At 37.1% G+C, this 17,932-nt stretch overlaps 1 protein-coding gene and 1 long non-coding RNA gene across 6 annotated transcripts in view; one reads left to right on the top strand and one right to left on the bottom strand.

Moving 5' to 3' along the window:
- Positions 1-9,639, bottom strand: part of Hipk (Homeodomain interacting protein kinase) — a 40,731-nt gene extending 31,092 nt beyond the window's left edge. For 3 of the 5 annotated variants that reach the window (XM_019043393.2, XM_019043395.2, XM_019043394.2), the window contains exons 1-5: positions 8,924-9,310; positions 4,928-5,287; positions 3,813-4,022; positions 2,693-2,785; positions 904-1,116 (exon numbers count right to left, since the gene is read on the bottom strand). In XM_019043393.2, coding sequence (XP_018898938.2) covers positions 904-1,116; positions 2,693-2,785; positions 3,813-4,022; positions 4,928-5,287; positions 8,924-8,926 — 879 coding nt within the window. In that variant the 5' untranslated portion in view covers positions 8,927-9,310. Of the gene's footprint in view, positions 1-903; positions 1,117-2,692; positions 2,786-3,812; positions 4,023-4,927; positions 5,288-8,923; positions 9,311-9,335 lie in introns of those variants that run through there. The other 2 variants (XM_019043396.2, XM_019043398.2) reach the window with 2 other exon arrangements.
- A 1,150-nt stretch (positions 9,640-10,789) lies between these two features.
- Positions 10,790-12,151, top strand: LOC140224400 (uncharacterized). Its single transcript, XR_011899666.1, has 2 exons — positions 10,790-10,993; positions 11,927-12,151. It is a non-coding gene; the product is annotated as an uncharacterized lncRNA (long non-coding RNA).
- Positions 12,152-17,932: the final 5,781 nt, after the last annotated feature.

Here is a 17,932-nt window from a genome sequence, read left to right as displayed (position 1 = left end):
GAAACACCCAAACCACTTATCTCAGTTTGCAACATTGCGAACTTCCTGTCATGCTTGATTTTTTTAATGTACACGTAAAACTACTCAACGTCAACTCTTGAGATCTGCAGTAGTTTTTCTCCTGTGTGTAAAGAATATTCAATGAAACTTTGTACTGTGAATAATGTAGAGTCAAATTTCTTTAAAAATTAAAAAGAAAGCAGAGATTTCTAAACACCAGAAACGAGATACGAGGTTTGGGAGTTTCACTGTAGGTATGCACGTGACAAGTACCCCAGGTGTAACAGTGTCTATCATCATCTCAGGTAATGCTCAAAATTTTCGTTTCCAAGATAAAAACAAAAATGACCCTATACTCAAAGAAATCTGAAATAATTAATTGAGACATGAATTTCAACATCTTTCACCAAAGGCCTTAGATGGAATTTTCTGTTTTGTGGTTAGATAAAACGAAACAAGTGATGAAATGTTGATGGAGATGGAATGGCATAGAATGGTCGGAATGAGTCAGTTAAGCTCGGAAGGGATTTGCCTGCAGTTAGTCGTATCTTACAATTTTCGGTACGAGAAGAATGATGCGCATGATAAAATTTCACGAAAAATTGTCTCCGCGGAGATATGACGCTTCCTTTATAGGGGTCCTTAAAAACATGTTACGCATTCCGCCGCCATATTGATCGTGACGTGTACATGCGGACGACCACGCAGTTCAAACGCTGTTTTAGGCCACCCTAATTTTTGGCACTTTCAAATAAACTTTCCTCCCGTTTGTAGTCATCAAAAAAATTTGGGAAAAAACTGTGAGCTTCGGTCACTTACTTCTTTCGAATGACCCAATAAAAAAAAATGATCTAACTGACTCATTCTACACTAAAAGCTCATGAGAAAGGATAACTCAATTACCTTTAGTTTCAGCAAAGCAGTCAATACTTGTTGCAAAATTGGTCGAATGTATTTGAGAGGACTGTATTTCTTCTGCTTGAGGAAGTCGTAGAGGTTTTGCTCGAGCATTTCAAACACAAGACACGTGTGGTTCTTGTGTTGGAAACACTCGTAGGCCCGAACAAAATTGAATTCATCTGCATTTTCCTTGCTAAGCTGGGACAATATGCTTACCTGATCAGGAAAAACAGAAAAAAGGTGAGTCAGAGGTTAAAAACTTCTTAGGTAAAAGGATTTATGCTGCAAATCATAGTTTCGAGAAAATCGCATTTAAATGGACGTATTTCTATCAAACGGAACTATGTGCATCAAGGCATGAGCCCTGAGACTCATGAGAATATATGCGTAGCAGGGCTCATGTCATAATGCACATAGCTCCGTTTGACAGAAATGCGTCCAAATACGAAAAAGCATGCTCTTTCATGGGAAGCTAATCTGTCACTGTGATCTGTAATCTGTGAGTTCTGAACAAGTGTCTACAAATTTTTCATTTGTACAGACTATTCTCCAGTCAAGATGCACCATTACAAAGAGAAAAGAAAATATTTTGCTTCCTACAAACATCTTTCCAGTTTCTAAAATTCTTGAATGATTAGCAATCAGCAAGTCTCATGCTGTACTTGAGCAGATCAGTCATGAGACACACTTGAGGTTACAGATAAACTCACAGACATAATCATGAGTACAGCGAAGAAAATTTTGCCACGGGGGAAAGGAGGGGGGGGGCTCGAAGATTGTTCTTTTCACTAATAATAGACACTTAGCTTTAATGATCATACATTCAAATTTAAGATTGGAATGCTTCTTAATTACCGAAAAATGATGGTGGGAACTGTACATACAGTAAAACTTCGATATAACGAATTTCTGGGAACTGGCGAAAAAATTCGTTAGATCGAAAACCGCGGAAAACCCGATTTTAAGCCACAAATTTTCTTGAGATGTTCGGTTTTTTCCAGTTTTGTGTATACCCCCCCCCCCCCCCTGCAACTTTGACGATATGTTACGGAAAATCGGCGGGGAACACCCGGTTAGCACTTGATCAGTAAAACTGCGCAGCGTAGTGAGGAGCACACGGCAGGGGTTGAAATTGTACTGATAACATTGTTCACGTAGCTCCTTAATCACCCCGTTTAGTCCAGAAAACATGTGCGCCTCGGAAATTCCCAATCCCGCAGTATCGGAAAATGACTTTTGCACAAACACCGACGTACAATACGCGGGTGAAGACAAGCATGCTTTCTCCCCCGCAGTGTTGCCGGGCGCGCGAAAATTTCCGTGCATACTTAAATCGAGTTCGATTTACATGGTAAAGTTCGTACTCGGACCAAAGATTTCCTTCGTAAAAGCGAATATACGTTATACCGAAATTAATTATATAGAATTTATTTTACATCGAAAAGATAGGGATTTTTTCAGGACCGCGAAAGAAATTCGTTAATTTGAAGAATTCGTTATATCAAAGTTTTACTGTATTAGTGAATTTAGAGTACAACATTTTGAGAGAGCCAAGTTTAAAGAGGTTTGGTATACTACGTAGCCACAAATAAAAATAATTGATTTCCAGACTTTGGAGAGCTGTAGCTTTAAGTAGCGCTTCAAATATTTTCTTCATAGAGAACTTTAATGGAGGAGGAAAAAATATACTGTTCGAGCCACTAGATTTTCCTCTTGCAATCTAGAGGTTTGACCCTAGAACCTCTTATAAAAACTCTTTGTCAAAAGAAAAGAGTTGTACAGAGATACTTACCTCAATCTGTCCCTGCCTTGCATAAGAAGGATGGTTCTTCAAAATTTTGATCGCTACAATTTCGTTCGTTCCTTTTTTCCAACATTTTACAACCTGAAATATGAAAATAAAGCTTAATTAAATCTTAAAAAACATAATAAACAGGCAAAAAGAGTTTGGTAAAAAGCCAAATCTGGTAAATGGATCTCTGGACATGCTATGAACTAAAGCAGGATGTAACATATTCTCTTCAAAAGTTTACGGGGAAAGTTAACCACACAACAGGAATTCTGGAAATCAACTCCTAAACAAGATATTAGAGCTTAAAATTAACATTGGTTTGATGGAAAAAATACATGTGACATCATTTGGATAATCTAACTTCCAGTAAACCCGTGTTAAAAATATTTGTTAACATCACGTTCGGGACCTGATATCCAAATTTTCCCGTTGCACGAATCATCTTCTACGTAAAACTTTGAAGAGAAAACATGTGGATTTCAGTTGTAGTTAAGACCTTGTCTAGTGGCCCATTGAGCTTTCACTCTTAACGCAACGAGGAAGACGAGTCTTAAAAAAAACCCAGAAAACCAACGATGCCAACTACAGGCGCAGAATTTGTATATTAATAAATGGAGTGATAACAAGCAGTAAAATTACAGAAAGCCTCTCTGCTCCTCTTATTCCATATAGCTCTCAAAGCAAGAAAGACTCAAGTTGAAGCTCAGGGTATTCTGAGGATAGGTTTGTAGGAGTCTCCCAGCAGAGGAAAATTAACAACACTTTCATTGCAGTTGAAATTTTGGTTGGTCATTTTATTTAAAATTTTTTAAAAAATTTTAGCAATAGTGGTCAAATGTGCGGTTGTGCGCTCGTATTTTAGTTTTTCGTTGTTTGACGCGTATCCGCGCCGCGGTACAAGTTTTCTATTTGTAGCCTGAAGATGAGCGTAAAGCTCGAAATGCGCATCGCTTGAAAGTAAAACATCAATCTCCATCGGGAAGAAAAAGTGAGTACAAAACCCTTACTTTCATTGCATATATGTACTGAGGCAATAGGGTGCACTGCGCTTTACAGATTCAACATAAATTGAATTCAGTACATTGATGGGGGAGTTGTAAAATAATTTTGAATGATTTACCTGTCCAAAAGTGCCCCTGCCTAAGAATTCTAACACTTCATACTGGTTGGTCATAGAGTATAACACTTCGTGCTGGACAAGTTGGTAATCGCCGTCCGCTCCGGCAGAGTTGGTTGTCTGAGCGGCGGCACCTGCTCCCTTGCTGTGCGTCGTCGTTGTAGAACTTGGCCCAGTGCGATCTCCACCATTACCGTTTTCACAAGATTTTCGCTGAAATAAAAAAAAAAAAAGTCACTCAACAATTTTGATAAAGTAAAATGAACAGAATGAGCTACCTTGAGTTTATTTGAGTTGACAGGATGACAGTGAGCATGACTTCATTTTTGTTAGTGTCACACTTTCTACAAATCTTCAAACTAAGTAACATACTATCATTAAATTATGTATATTAATATAGAACAAATAGTGATTAAAATAAAAAAGTGGAAAAAAATATTAATCACCGGTGAAACTACCAATATTCATGTCTTAATTGATGTAAGGAATGACTTATTTGATTCTATGTACATTTTATTAAAATTTTAGGTTAAGTAAAGCAAATAATTTTCAAAAATGTGATTAAATTTAGTAGTTCAAATTTTAATGAAGAATAAAAACTTATAATTAAATTTACGATTTAATCCTTCAATCAGGCCTTTTTATTTATTAAGATTAGCAAGTTAGTCAATTCTAAAATTGCATTTTAGTGTTATTATTTTACTATTAATAAAGTATGAAAGTTTGAGCTTTTTCAACTAATCACAAAGATACTGGTGTTTTATATTTTGTTTTTGGTGTTTGGAGAGGATTAATTGGAACTTCTTTTAGAAAAATCATTCGTTCTGAGCTCATTGACATTGGGTCTTTTCGGATCATTTGAATCTTTTGTTCCTTTGTTTCACCCATCATTATTTAATAAAATTCAAGGAGTTTCCTTGCCTCAAAAATCATGTGTTTTCAAATACATGAAAATGGGGAAAAAAATTCAAGGATACATGGACTTTCCAAGGTTGCACAAACCCTGCTGATTGCGGCAATCCTGCTGTATGGAGGCTAAGGCTGGTTGTTTTCTTGACAGGTTGCTAAAACAAGAAATTTGTAAGGTGTAGGAAAAAAAAATTGATATGTTAACTTACCTTTTGTCCGCAGCGCTGGTAAGTATCAAGGAGTTTTATTGTTGAGGCTCGAATGTAATTCTGAGGGACATTGTTGAGAGAAATAACGGCAGAGCTGCAACTGGGGCTCGTCTTGATGACGTGATGGACATTGCTGTTGGAAGAGCGATGGTGTTGCGAGCGGTAATCGCTCACAGTCGCGTAGTTGACATTGGTCGTGGAGGATACATCTGAAGAGCTCAGCTGATGATGGTGGTGGTGGTGGTTCCCGTGGTCTAACTTACGCTTCTTATGATGGATGACGCTCGATGATTCACTGCTGTGGCTATCGACACTGTGATGCGTAATGACCTGAGGTTGGGTGAACATGTCACGTGATCCCTGCGATCAATCAAAATATAATTCTTGATATTAAACAACATTGATGAAATTCATAGTAACAACGTTACCAAAGAGATTTCTGAATTCTGTTAGCACTTTTTTGTGACATTTATTCATCATTATTTCATTTAGTGTCTCGAGATGCGTTGAGAGATGTGACTAAAGAGGTCCCTAACAGTTTCTTGACCAGTGTTCCAAGTCAAGGTCAGAAGATTCAAAAATTTAAAGTAAAGTAAAGGTATAAAATCAAGAGTTGCTTCTGCAATAGAGTACACTGCATACTTCATCCCTCTTGCAACTTCTTTCTTCTAAATGCTGTCAATATTTGAATATCGATTAATGCAATATGTGACAAGAGTTAGCAAATGATTTCTTCGATCCCAAATTTTGCTACCTGAGTATCTAGACACTCAGAACTTCCTTGATGCCATTCATTTTAGGATTATTACATAGTCATCTTAACTCCTAGACAAAATAAATAATTTTGAATTTGTAAGCATGGTGGGGGGCGTTGTTGTCTGCTCATGTGAGCAAAGTTATTTTAGGCATGCCTAGGAGTATTTAATCTAGATTGAATTTCATTCTTTTTCATCTTGTTTTTTTCCTTATTCCTTAAGAATTCCATTTGCTTAATTGGCCCTACTACTCCTTTATAACTAAGTATCTGGGATTCTTCCTTTCTGTGCGACCATTCAAATGATTTTATGTTCAATGGCAGGCAGGTACCAATTGCATTGACTTTTAATTTTCCTCATCTCATCCTAAAAAAGATACCGCAAAAAGTACAAAGAAAAGAAAACAAGATGAGGGAACAATCATAGCTAGTTTCATCTTGTTCAGCCATCAGACTTGAGACTAAACACACCTTTGTATTACCGGTAAACATCATCACTCAACTAAAAAAAGCTTGGAGCAGATACCCTCACTTAAAGTGCCTGACAGAGCAAAATTGCTTAGAACATGCGCACATAAGATCATGTTGGCACCAGATAAGAGAGAGCAAACAATTCAAAGCCAAATTGAAGATAAATCAATACTTCCCAAGCACATAGATATATCTGTTTTGCCAGAAAGGCAATAAGTAAGTACGTTCATTGAACAGCAATAATTCTCACTTGATGTAATAAAACAGTTAGGGACTATTTAGTAACTATGATAAAATAAGAGAAGCTTTATGAGCAGAGCTCATAGGCAACTACAGGGTAATTCTTAATTTACCTGGACTGAAAAGCGCCTGAATTAAAATAAAAAAAAAGGCACTAAAATTAAGAATTAGAAACATCATGGAAATTCCCCAAGCCAGGAAAGTTAACCTTTGACCATTGTGGCAGACTTTCCTAAGGAGTAAAATGAATTCTAAGAATTTGCTGCGATTGAATCTGTTTTCAGAACTTAGTATGAAATGTGATGAAAAATTGTAGATACTGGTCAATTTACAGCACCAAAAAAAACTTTGATTATGATTGAGGGTTGAGTAGCGGTGATACTAAATTAATATAAAATTAGATAGTTTTGCTGATTTGAGTAGTTCTGTATCTGAAGTCAGCAATGCCATATCAAAGCAGAACCTATAAGATCTAAACCTCTGAATGGGAGCTGTGCAGTTCGTCTGAGGCTCATCTCCTCCAGCCCAACGCAATATATTAATGTCATGACTAGGACAGAGAGATGCATAGAGTAATAGACACTTACAATGCTTCGGTCATTTTTAGAGTATGGTTAATACATCAAGATCAAAATTCAAGTGTGTAGCTATGTTTAAATACTGTACTTTTTTGGAGGTTTTACAGACCATTGCTTCAGCAGTGAGATTTCTCACTGAGAATCAAGTTTATTTAGGAAAAATAAGGAAACATATTTTTTTTTAAATTTTTAGGAGGTTTTTTTGTTTGTTTAGGTAAGTACGTTGTTTATACCTATGGTCTGTTTTATGGATTTAAGTAAAGTTGAATACTTAAATTGAATTTATATTTGAAATTTTCCTAGGTTAAGGCAACACTCTGCATTATGAAACAAAAAAAAATTGCGATCAAAGACTGCATCGCAAATCTGAGGCTGACGATAAGCAAGCTTTTAACAAGAATAAGTAATTTGCAAGTGCCAGTTGTGAGATTCATTAATATTCAACAGAATAGAAGATAGCAGAATTTCAAAGGGGGTTCTACTTAGAAAGTAGAGTTTCAGAACCAAGGAAGAGAGAAAGCTTACGCATAAGATGGGTTGTAGAAGTTGAAAAAGACTGAAGACAATAAGAAAGAAAGATAATGGATAGAAAGGAGCAAGGACAAAATGGAGTGGCGAAAAGTTGTTTTGGAGGTCAAAAGTCACTGGAACTGCAATGCTACTAAAGATGATTTAAATTTTCAGCAGAGCTCTGAAGCTAGCGTTGAGGAAACTTGGGAAAGACATTGGAGAGCTCTTGCTATCAGTTTGGGGACAGCTGTGCAACATTTTTTGTAAAAAATTCTCGGCACCACCTCCTCACACTTTCAGGAAGGCTGACATGGGAAATGTCATTAGAATCATTTTTTCACAAGCAGATCTCCTGGACTACCACCTACTTGTCGGATTTGTCATGGTCAATACCTCGGTAACTACTCTGACCCAAATCCCAAATGGACATGGACGCTTCTGTACCTCCTCGCAGTTGGTCTCGCTAATTACAGGACATTCACAGCAAAACCACCATTCTAAGAACCTCATAGTAAAACAGATTGCCAGTCCTCTGGTGTCTGACACAACTGTTCGTTAACACCTCGCTTTGCTACTGAACTGCTCACAGGAGGACAGCCTTTAATTCTCTCTGATTCCAAAAATAAGAAAGGGTACACATGGGCAAGGAAGATTCCATAATGCCGTTCACGCCATTCCCAGTTTTGTTTTCAGGATAAGAAACCATGACCCGGTAGGATGAATGAGGGTTTGTAGGAAACATACGTGGACTTCACTGCTTTTGTAAGAAGAAAGTGTGAAAAGAGGGGCGCAAATTAAACTGAGTGTAAGATTCTAATCTGTAGTGACACTAATTCCATGCATTACAGGAATTTTGAAGAAATAAGATGCTTGACACACCAATGATGCGGCAAAGCTTTCACTTAATTCGCTACCATACATGTTTCTGCTTGCTGAGAGGCAACATCCAGTTTTCTGACAATAATAAAATAGGACAGCGATACATTACAGCAATTCAATGAATGCAAAGATAGCACATCAGAACTGACAGCTCCACCGTGTAAAACAACACCAATGACCTGTAATATGGCTGACCAAAGAGAATAAACCTATCGAGTAGCTACTCAAATATGTTCAGAGATAGGGAAAGAAACCATAATAGTGCTGGGTCTAAAAATACATCTGCTGTCAACTGCTTGAACCTGATCTACCACAGAAAAGGATAGCATAGCTATTAAAGGCAAAAAAAAAATTATTTAGCTTTTCTGAGAAAACTGTATAGTCACCAAAGTGGAAGCATGAATAGGAATCTGAATAATTAAGTGAGGTATCAAAAACAACATAGAAAGTAAGAGACCAAGATCACTTAGTACCACTTGGATGGATGGGAATTAATGAAATGATGAATTGAACAGCAAGAGACTGGTGAGAGGCATCTAATAAAGTAGATAGGCACTGGATTACCATGAGAAGCAATTCCAATAGAGACCTTCAGATAACTTTTGGTTTGTAGAGAAAAGCCAATCACTGAACATATGGAAATCATACAAGGTAATGGAACAGAGGAGATTATTGTTGCATAAAAACTCATTCAAGGAGGGTTCGTTTCTGATGGACTAGATGACAATGCAGTAATAATGGGATAGAGAGAAATAAGATATAGAAATGACGATTCGACTTTCGGTTCGCAGCGTTATCATATTTGCTTCGTAAGTGATAGTACTTCAAAACTCGTTAGCATACGAAAATCGTAGATACGTCAGAGCGACCTCGATTAACTTCGCAAATGACTCATCAGCACTTTAGCAGAGGGAAAAACACATCAATAGGGTTCGATATGGAATTATCAAAAAGAAAATATATGAAAAATGAATACCTCTCACACTCTCGACTTGTGAAAGAGACCTCAACTTTCATGCTGATTTCAAAAACTCGGAAAGCACTTGCAGCGAAGTCCAGCCATATTGAAACATGAACTACCGACGAGGAGCATTGTAAGTTGAAAAAGCACTTCTGGTCTAAGCAAAACGGAGAGATTACAACGAAAACATTACGAATAAACACGGCACCTGAAATGATACTGGGTAATCATTGCAAGTACCCAACTGTCACAAACTCCGTAGTTTCACTTCATTGTAGGGTGGTAAGTAGATTAGAAATGTTGAAAAGATCGAAGCCGAAGCCGAAGCACTTAGCACTGGCATTACGCTACAAAAGGATAACTCTCCAACTGTGCGCAAGGTTGATTGAAGGAGGTTAGAGCATCTGCCATTTTGGACGCCATGTTGATGACGAGTTTCAGAGACTGAAACGGAGGATACTGGAGAAGGAAATGATTGATTGTTGAGGGAAGTAGGGAAGGGAAGTTGACGTTGACAGAGAGTATATGGATATGAATGGTGAATGTACGGTATGTGAAGTTGGAGAACGGGTAGCTTTTTTCGGGTAGCCTTCCAGGCTACTTGCTAAAAAAAAAATAAAAAATAAAAAAAAAAAAAAAAAAAAAAAAAAAAAAAAGAGAGAGAGGAATTTGAGCGGCATTTTTGCGCTACAATACCGTTTTGAACTGAGGTATCTTAACACTGAGCTCGAGCTTTAACAAATAGTAAGAAAACGAATCTTCTTCCTTCTGTAAAATAATCAGGGTACTGTGTCGGTTCAGTTCTGCGTAATGAAATTTGAATGCGCGCCAAGGCCCAGGGGAAGGGATACTAACTTTGACCTGCTGTACGTCATCAAGTTACGTGTGATGCTTCCACCCTGCTTTCTTCCTTAAGGTGAATCTCTAGCGATTTAGGGACAGAAACCGCCACCACGTCGCGCTGCTACGTGAGCGAGTCTTTGAGAGTGAATAATTAACTAAGACTTGAAATTCATGCAAAAAATCGACCGAATACGCGTAGCAGCATACATTTTGAGTAGAATGATACCAAATTTGTGGGTATTATTTGCAAAAATATACCCGAATTTATGCAGACCGATTTCTTTATGGGCGGCTCAATGTGTAAGAGAGAGATAGCATGTTGTGACGTTTGTTTACATCTGGTCGCTTCCCTCCCCCCCCTTGAGGAAAGCAAGGAAGTTCGGCCGGCGATGGATGAAATTCCTTTCCTAGCCTCGGAGACCTGAGATCGGGTTCTGTTGTTATCAAAGTGTGTTCAATGTGAGGTTGATGATTTGTATAGACGCTATTAGTGCAACGTCACAGAAAAGCGATATATATCGATTTTTTCGCACTGGTAGCATTGAAAGAGGTTATGCCAATGTTATTGTTTGATCCAATTCGATATAATGGAGAATCCCTATGATGACGTCGCCACTAATAGCGTCTATTTGAACGAAGATTTTATCGAAAAGAAAACAATTTCATCAGAGTGCTGAAGTGTTGTGGGAATATTTTACAGTCGTGAATCTGGGGTGAATTTGAATTACCTACTTTGTACTTTTATTCATCCAGCTAAATAATTGTGCAACATCTAAGGATTTCCTTTCAAGAAACTGTACCCACAAATGATGGAAACATGACATGCACAGGTATGTAATATCCTGAACTCGTAAATATTTCACAAGTTTTGTATCTACTTACTTAGAACTGAATCTGCAGCAGATGTTAAAGGATAGCATGAAGATTTTTTTCCAGCATCAATGATTGGAACTTCTTGCCGAAATCCATGCAGCAATGATTAAAACTTCAATCCTGCTGAACCAGTTTGGCATTGTATACTGCCAACAGCTATTTACTCTTTTTCAAGCTCTATTTGCATCCCTAAGATTTATCCATGCAGAGTTATACCCATTCACACGGTTGCGATTCAGGGCGATTTATTGAGTAGATAAGCAAGTTTTCCGGATTATACTTTTGTAGGTAGAGAAATTAAAAGTAAGTAATAATCGACTCTCATAGTTGGACTTGTGAAAAGTTCAATCAGGGATGACTGTTTTAGAACTAGGGAAAGAAAAGAAGCAACAAATGTCATATCAACCTGGGTGCATTATTCATCAGCGGTCCCATATCTGCAATGGTTAACCTTTACATTTATGTTGAATGGTGCTATCATTTGATGTGACGTTTGTTCATTCTCTTCTTTTGCCGGTTCTAAAGATAGGATTTTTGCCAATGTTAGGCCCCTTTGAGTGCCCTCTCACCTTCAAAATTCCTTTTCGACTGAACAGCTAGAATGCAACTGCTTCTTAGACGAATTGTGTGCCTTTTCAAGCAAGTTTGGAAAGCAGCAAGAGTCTTTGAGCCTTGGTGACTTTAGGCCAGGTGAAAAAACTTATGACTGTTGTTAACATGAACCGATGCATTATTTGAATGTCAAATGAGACTAAGTGAATTAGGTCTCCTCGAACCACATTTTTGTAGAATGTCTCCAAGTTGCTACAGGCAACAATCTATTTCTTTCATATCCTTGATTCATAGTTCTTATTTTTCATATTACACAGTTTCTGGTCTCTTCTTTCTAGGATTGTGGATACCAGCCTACTAATGCTTCTCAGGTCTTGCTAGAAGGATGCCTTTTCTTTTCGATTCCCAAACAAGATCAATTCTCTGGCTGAGATGTAACACTTTAACAATTTGCTACATTTATGTAACATGTCTAAAAAGCTCTACATCAACTAGATGATAAGTATTACTTTAGTACACTCCTGTATTTAAATTCAAATAATACAAAATATTCTTTCATCGTACCTGCTGCATTACTTTGTATACGGTCCCTCTCATTCTAAAGAAAAAAAATCCGAAACCTTCACTCCTGCCTCTTGCAGAAGTCATTAACTACCTATAAATAAAATATTTTACTCCAACAATGAGCTTTAGTAAAAATATTTACTCTCTCAAACTGTAATTCTGAGAGACTGCTTGAAATGTTGCAAACAGGGGTGCAAAATCTTCCACACATTCACATTTCAGAGGGTAGTCTACCCCCCCCCCTCCCAAAAAAAAAATTGTTAAGTTTTTAAGCTTTTGGCTTGAAACTTTGGCATAAGGTGGGTAGTAACCTCAAACTATGATTCCCCCCAATAAAATTTGGGGGGGGGGGGGTGGGGGCACTCCTTCCCCTTAAAACCACGAAAGATTGAAAAAATAGGGTCATTTTGTGACAGAGATTTCTCAAGACTAGATGAATGAATTTCAATATTCTTTGGCTCATTATGTGTCTAAGTATGTTTATTACAAAGTGTCCAAAGGATTTTTTGTTTCATGAATGGAAGTTTGTTATAAAGAAAGATTTCTAATTTTTTTATCTTATTTTTAATCATCTGAGCTTATTCATAATTTTTGAAAATGAAAAAGAAAGAATATTGAAATGTTTTTCTGACATGTTGTAGCCTGAATCATGAGTTTTTCTTTTTACAAAAAAAGAAGTATATAGCTATTGTAGAACCCGAGATATCTCCCACAAGGCTCGTGAAAGCCTAAAAAAAAGGTGATGATCTGATCACTTTTTCCTGTTTTCCAGACAAAGTATACTGTTGAAATGCACCAAAAAAAAAAAAAAAAAAAAAAAAAAAAAAAAAAAAAAAAAAAAAAAAATTGAGATGGTTTGGGTAGACTACCCCCTTAACACTTGCCCTGCGGCTTTCCATAAAATTTCCCACCGATTGCTAAATGACAATTTTTTTTTCTTAGATATGACCTTTGACTTTAAACTTTTAAAGTTTAAAATTTTTCCTCTTCCCGCCTGCACTTGCTCGGGCATTTTCAACTTCTGGTCGCAAAGTCTCAACAAATCTTCATTCAATTCAGCCAAAATAAAAAAATTCCACTATCAAAAGTAATTTGAACATTAATATCTGTACATGTATCAAAGCTATTTAAAGATGAGTTCACAACATTTAAACCTGAAACTGAAGGCCTCAAACGCCTTTGTAATAAATAATATGCAAGTTAATTACCTATCCTATTTTTAGGGGAATTTGTCAGGGGGGCCTCTTTTAACTATAGTGAGAATTCTTAAAAATATCTAGATTTTTTCCAGTTTCATTCAGCTCAAATGCATACTCTCACCTGAATAAGATGCAAAATCCTCAAGCATAAGATTTTTCAAAAGCTTTCAAGATTTTGCACATTGCTTGAGTATCTGCTGAGAAATTTTTCGTTCCTATTTCTACTACTCGAGGAAAATATGGAGAGCAAGTTTTCTTAAACGATTTTTTTACAGCTTCTTGGTTACTTTTTGGAGGAAAAACTTCCAGTTGTAGAAAAACGAACGGCAACCACAGATTTATGAAAGATGGTCTCAAGGCTGTCCATTGGGATCAATGAGCAAAACAGATTAAGTTAGTGAAGAACCTTTGCGACAATCATAGGAAGGGCCCTGTAGATGTTAGCAGCTTCAGTATAGGCACGAGGCTTGTTAGCTGCAGTCCTGTGGTGCGACATTTTAGAGGGTGATGCAGACCACTCGGTACAGACTTTTTTCTCCCGATCTAGTCATTAAATTATTTTTGGCGAAAAAAAGTAAAACATACTTTAGGCAATTAGAAAACAGTGGAATTGGATGAAAAATGTAAATTAATAAAAAGTCAAGTTTTACATGCATGAGTAGATTTTTTTCTCTCAGGGCGAAAAATTCTGCAAGACTTCTCCAAAGAAAGAGAAAAATAATTGATCTTCAAGTTTACATATTTACTACATTCAAAACATCATTGTCAATCAGGGTGTGGATTTTAGATGTTTGGCACTCTACCAATTTGCACATTTTTCAAAGAGGAAAAGAAAGCCTTTCCGTGACACCTGAAATAGTTTCGGTGCGCTTCATGACAATGTACACACAAATAAATGCTGGTAAAACAAAATAAAAACGTAAGTACATCATTTAGACTTAAGGAGCCAACAAACTCAGAAAAAAATGCAATATTTATTCAATTTCAAGGGCACTTTTGCATTTTACATAATCTGTTATTTTGCTATTTGTAAAGATTAGTACATTACCCTGAACAGAAAGGCTCAATACAAGTCACATTAGAAAAAGTTACAAAAAAGAGTTCTCTTACAAATTTAAAAACTCTTGCAAGGTGTAGAGAGGGTTTTGTTTAAAAAGTATTCTTTTAATACCTTAATGAACAAATTTGGGGACTCAGCTGTTGATGGTTACTTGTGGCAAAATTGGATGCAAGAAGAAAATATGATGGTAACGACTCACCAAATTCAGTTAATCCTTCATCAGAAATATAAGCTGAATAAAAACACCGATGAAGCTACTTAGGATACTTTCAACACAGCACTTACACTTTCATTTATTTTCTCATTTAGAATTAGAGGAATGAATGTAAGGGGTAGCTATTTGAACTTCACGCCACTTTAAATTTCTTAGATAATTTCTGGTCACAGATAAAAAATTTAGGAGAACTAGGTATATGTTTATTTACTCTGAACACACTACAACTTCTTGTGATGATTTTGTTTTGAGGTGACTCATGGTGAAGTTCTCAAAACCAGATGATTTGTAGTTGCTGCTAATTTCCTATCGCTTGACTGCTCAGATGAGAAACTGACAGCCATGTCATAGGATAGTAGCCGCTTTCTGAATCCAGAATAAAGAGGAGCAGGCTGAGGTGTAGGAAGCGCTCCAAAAAAACTGAAAACAGACAATTAAACAGCATTATTCTGTATCCCATGCATTTGAATTGTATAATGAGTCATTTGGTGTCAATTCAAAGAGGTGGTGACCCTTCAGCTCTCAGATTCTAATTACACTTGATGTACAAATTTTATCTGTTGAAAAAAAATTCCCTAGATTTCAGGCTGTTCATCTAGAATGAAATTTCCAAATGTTCATAAAATTGCAGTTTTCTTTCTTCAAAAATACTTATAGATCGGTGTAACTTTTCCATTGTGATGCAGGAGATTTTATCGTTAGAATTAGAATTTTTGAAGAGCTCTCTTGAAACTGAAAAATACAGTTTTTGCCCCGTCTTATGTGGAAAACAGGCACAGGTGATGCTGATAGTGCTTTGTCAAATGACAGTCCTAGTCTGGATAGGAACATTACGACGATGAAACTCCCAAAGCACCTATCTCGTTTGCAGTGTTTAAAAATCTCTGCTCCCACTTTATTTTTATTGAGGAGAAAAAATCAATGTCATTCTTTGAGGTTTTCACAGAATTTTTTTTGTGCAGAAGAGAAAAGTCACAGAAATTTTCAAGAAGTGACACTGAATAGTTTTCCATTTAAAAAATAAAGTATTACAGGAAGTCTGCTACATCGCAAACAGAGAATGTACTCTGGGAGTTTAACCATTAAATTGCAGTTTCATGGATACTACGGGGCTTACTGTCCAACACCCTCAAGCCCTTTGCGCCTCAGGCGTTATGCTTTACTCTCCAGATAAGCACTGCCAGAAGGGTTCATCTCATCAACGGATGATTTCCTTGTTTGGATTAAGATCATGAGTTATTCACCCTACACCGTATTTTTTAGTACAGGGTTAAGTGTGAATTCTAACTTGTGTAAAAAAAACAGTGACATAAACACATGGCAACAAAAATAGACGTGTGTTCAGGTCAAAACAGCAGCTTCGATTGATGAATTTGACTTCCAGATTTAGGGGCAATGTCAATGGTATAACTCGTTCGCCCTTAGAGATTCCAACTGAAATGTTGGCAGAGTATGTGAAATTATGTAACCATGAGCCAAGTTTTAGGTGGAAAACCAGATATCAACTTACCTCAAAACATATTTTCTTCATTATGCCAATTGATGGACAGGTTGCACGGTGACAATAGAGGTACGGAATGGTCAAAACGTGGACTGAACCAGACTGAACTGAGCCATCAGGAAAAGAACTATAGCATAATAACTTATTTTCGATAAATTAACAATCAAAGACTACTTCCACGACACAATTGTAATTAATCAAGTTAAAATTTTGTGGTCTATCAAAAATACATGTTTGTTTTATAGGTTAGAACCGGAGTGTAAACATATCACCAAGACGGCAGCGTTGCCGTTTTGCAAGTGTCCGAAAACGGTCTGCATAATTTCGCTCGCCAAACATCACGGATTTCAATGATTTATACGTCAACCATTCAAGAAAAAAATTATCTACGCGTATTCGGTCGATTTTTTATGATATTCGCTATATTTTCAAAAATATCCTCATCAGAACGGTCCCCCCCTGAAAATCGACTGTGCCGCTATCTCTTGACGGAAAATTTCCCAACTACTGGGTGTAGATTCACCTTAATCTGATTTGGCCATGAAGAAGGCCTCTTTTTCTTTTTTAAAAAATTCTCTCCGCGCTATTTCATCTTCATGATGCACTGTGACAAACGACGGAGTAATCAAGTTTCTCAAGATGATTATACTTCAATAAAAATGGTAAAAGCTCAGTTCGATAACTGTAGTTAAGGGCTCAAAATAGTTGACTAAGGACGCGAACAGGGCTTTTTCGAGAGAGGCGTAAATCTGGCGGAATTTAACGGCCGACAGACATATGCACACTCAGAATCACGGCATAATTCAGAAATAGTTTCGATGGTATCGATACCTCATAAGTATCGATCCTTCAGCTCGATGATCGATACCGGTATCGATGCTTAGAGTCGATACCAGTATCGATACCGAGTATCGATACTTCCCTGAGTATCGACATCCCTAACCTAAAACAGTTTCCTCACCGTTGGTTGACAACATTCATCGTAACAGCTTAACCTCCAAAGTAAACAAGGGAAAGTCGTGCGTGTTTCGGAATTCCTCACGGAATTTTAATGATGTTATCGAACTTGTAACTCTTTTGGTGTTATTAGTTGCAATATAGCTCTATTTGGTTGTTTTCTATGAGTCCCATACTGCGTTTCGTCATATTGTCATCAGAAATCATTCTCGCTGCAGTCTAAGAAGTGAAGTGACGAACAACCAGTTGAATGGCGCTACGGGAAGTCGTTGGGGTCAATTTTCGTGTGCTGGCAATTCATCGACGGACAGTGCACACCTCTCTCATAAAATCTTTTGAACGTTCTGAAAGTCCAGGTAAGATTTATCAACACTGCTCACCTTTCAAGGCTGTTTAAAAGTCCGGGGCCACTCTGAAGTTATATCAGCGGTTAACCAACCGTAAGAGCATTCAGGACATATAGTTGCAATCCAAAAGGGGGAACTGAGGTCATGTCTTGAGCATCAAACCCTCAAGTTCTGTATGCTATGGTTGTGGTCACCATTTTTATCTGCCAAATGGCAATGAAAATGAACATTGAACAGACATTTGTAAGTAAGTATGTTGTCTCTTTCATGTGAGTGATGGGCATTGCTCTGAAATTCCAGGTTCCCAGACATTCTAGTTGCTTTCAAATGATTCCAGTTTATTTAACTCTGTGAAAATGCTCAGACTTACTGGGATAAGCAAAGTGGGCAGTTATATGAGTGCATTGCAGAGGGAAGGAGAAGGAAAGAAAGTCCCTTTAGAATTTTTTATTTTTTTAAATGACAACTTTGCACGTCACATTTGAGAGAAATCAGGTCATAC

Source organism: Bemisia tabaci, chromosome 4 (assembly GCF_918797505.1).
Source record: "Bemisia tabaci chromosome 4, PGI_BMITA_v3".
Lineage (NCBI taxonomy): Eukaryota > Metazoa > Arthropoda > Insecta > Hemiptera > Aleyrodidae > Bemisia > Bemisia tabaci.
Note: the sequence above shows the minus strand (reverse complement) of the source record. Positions and strands in the feature narration are given on the sequence as shown.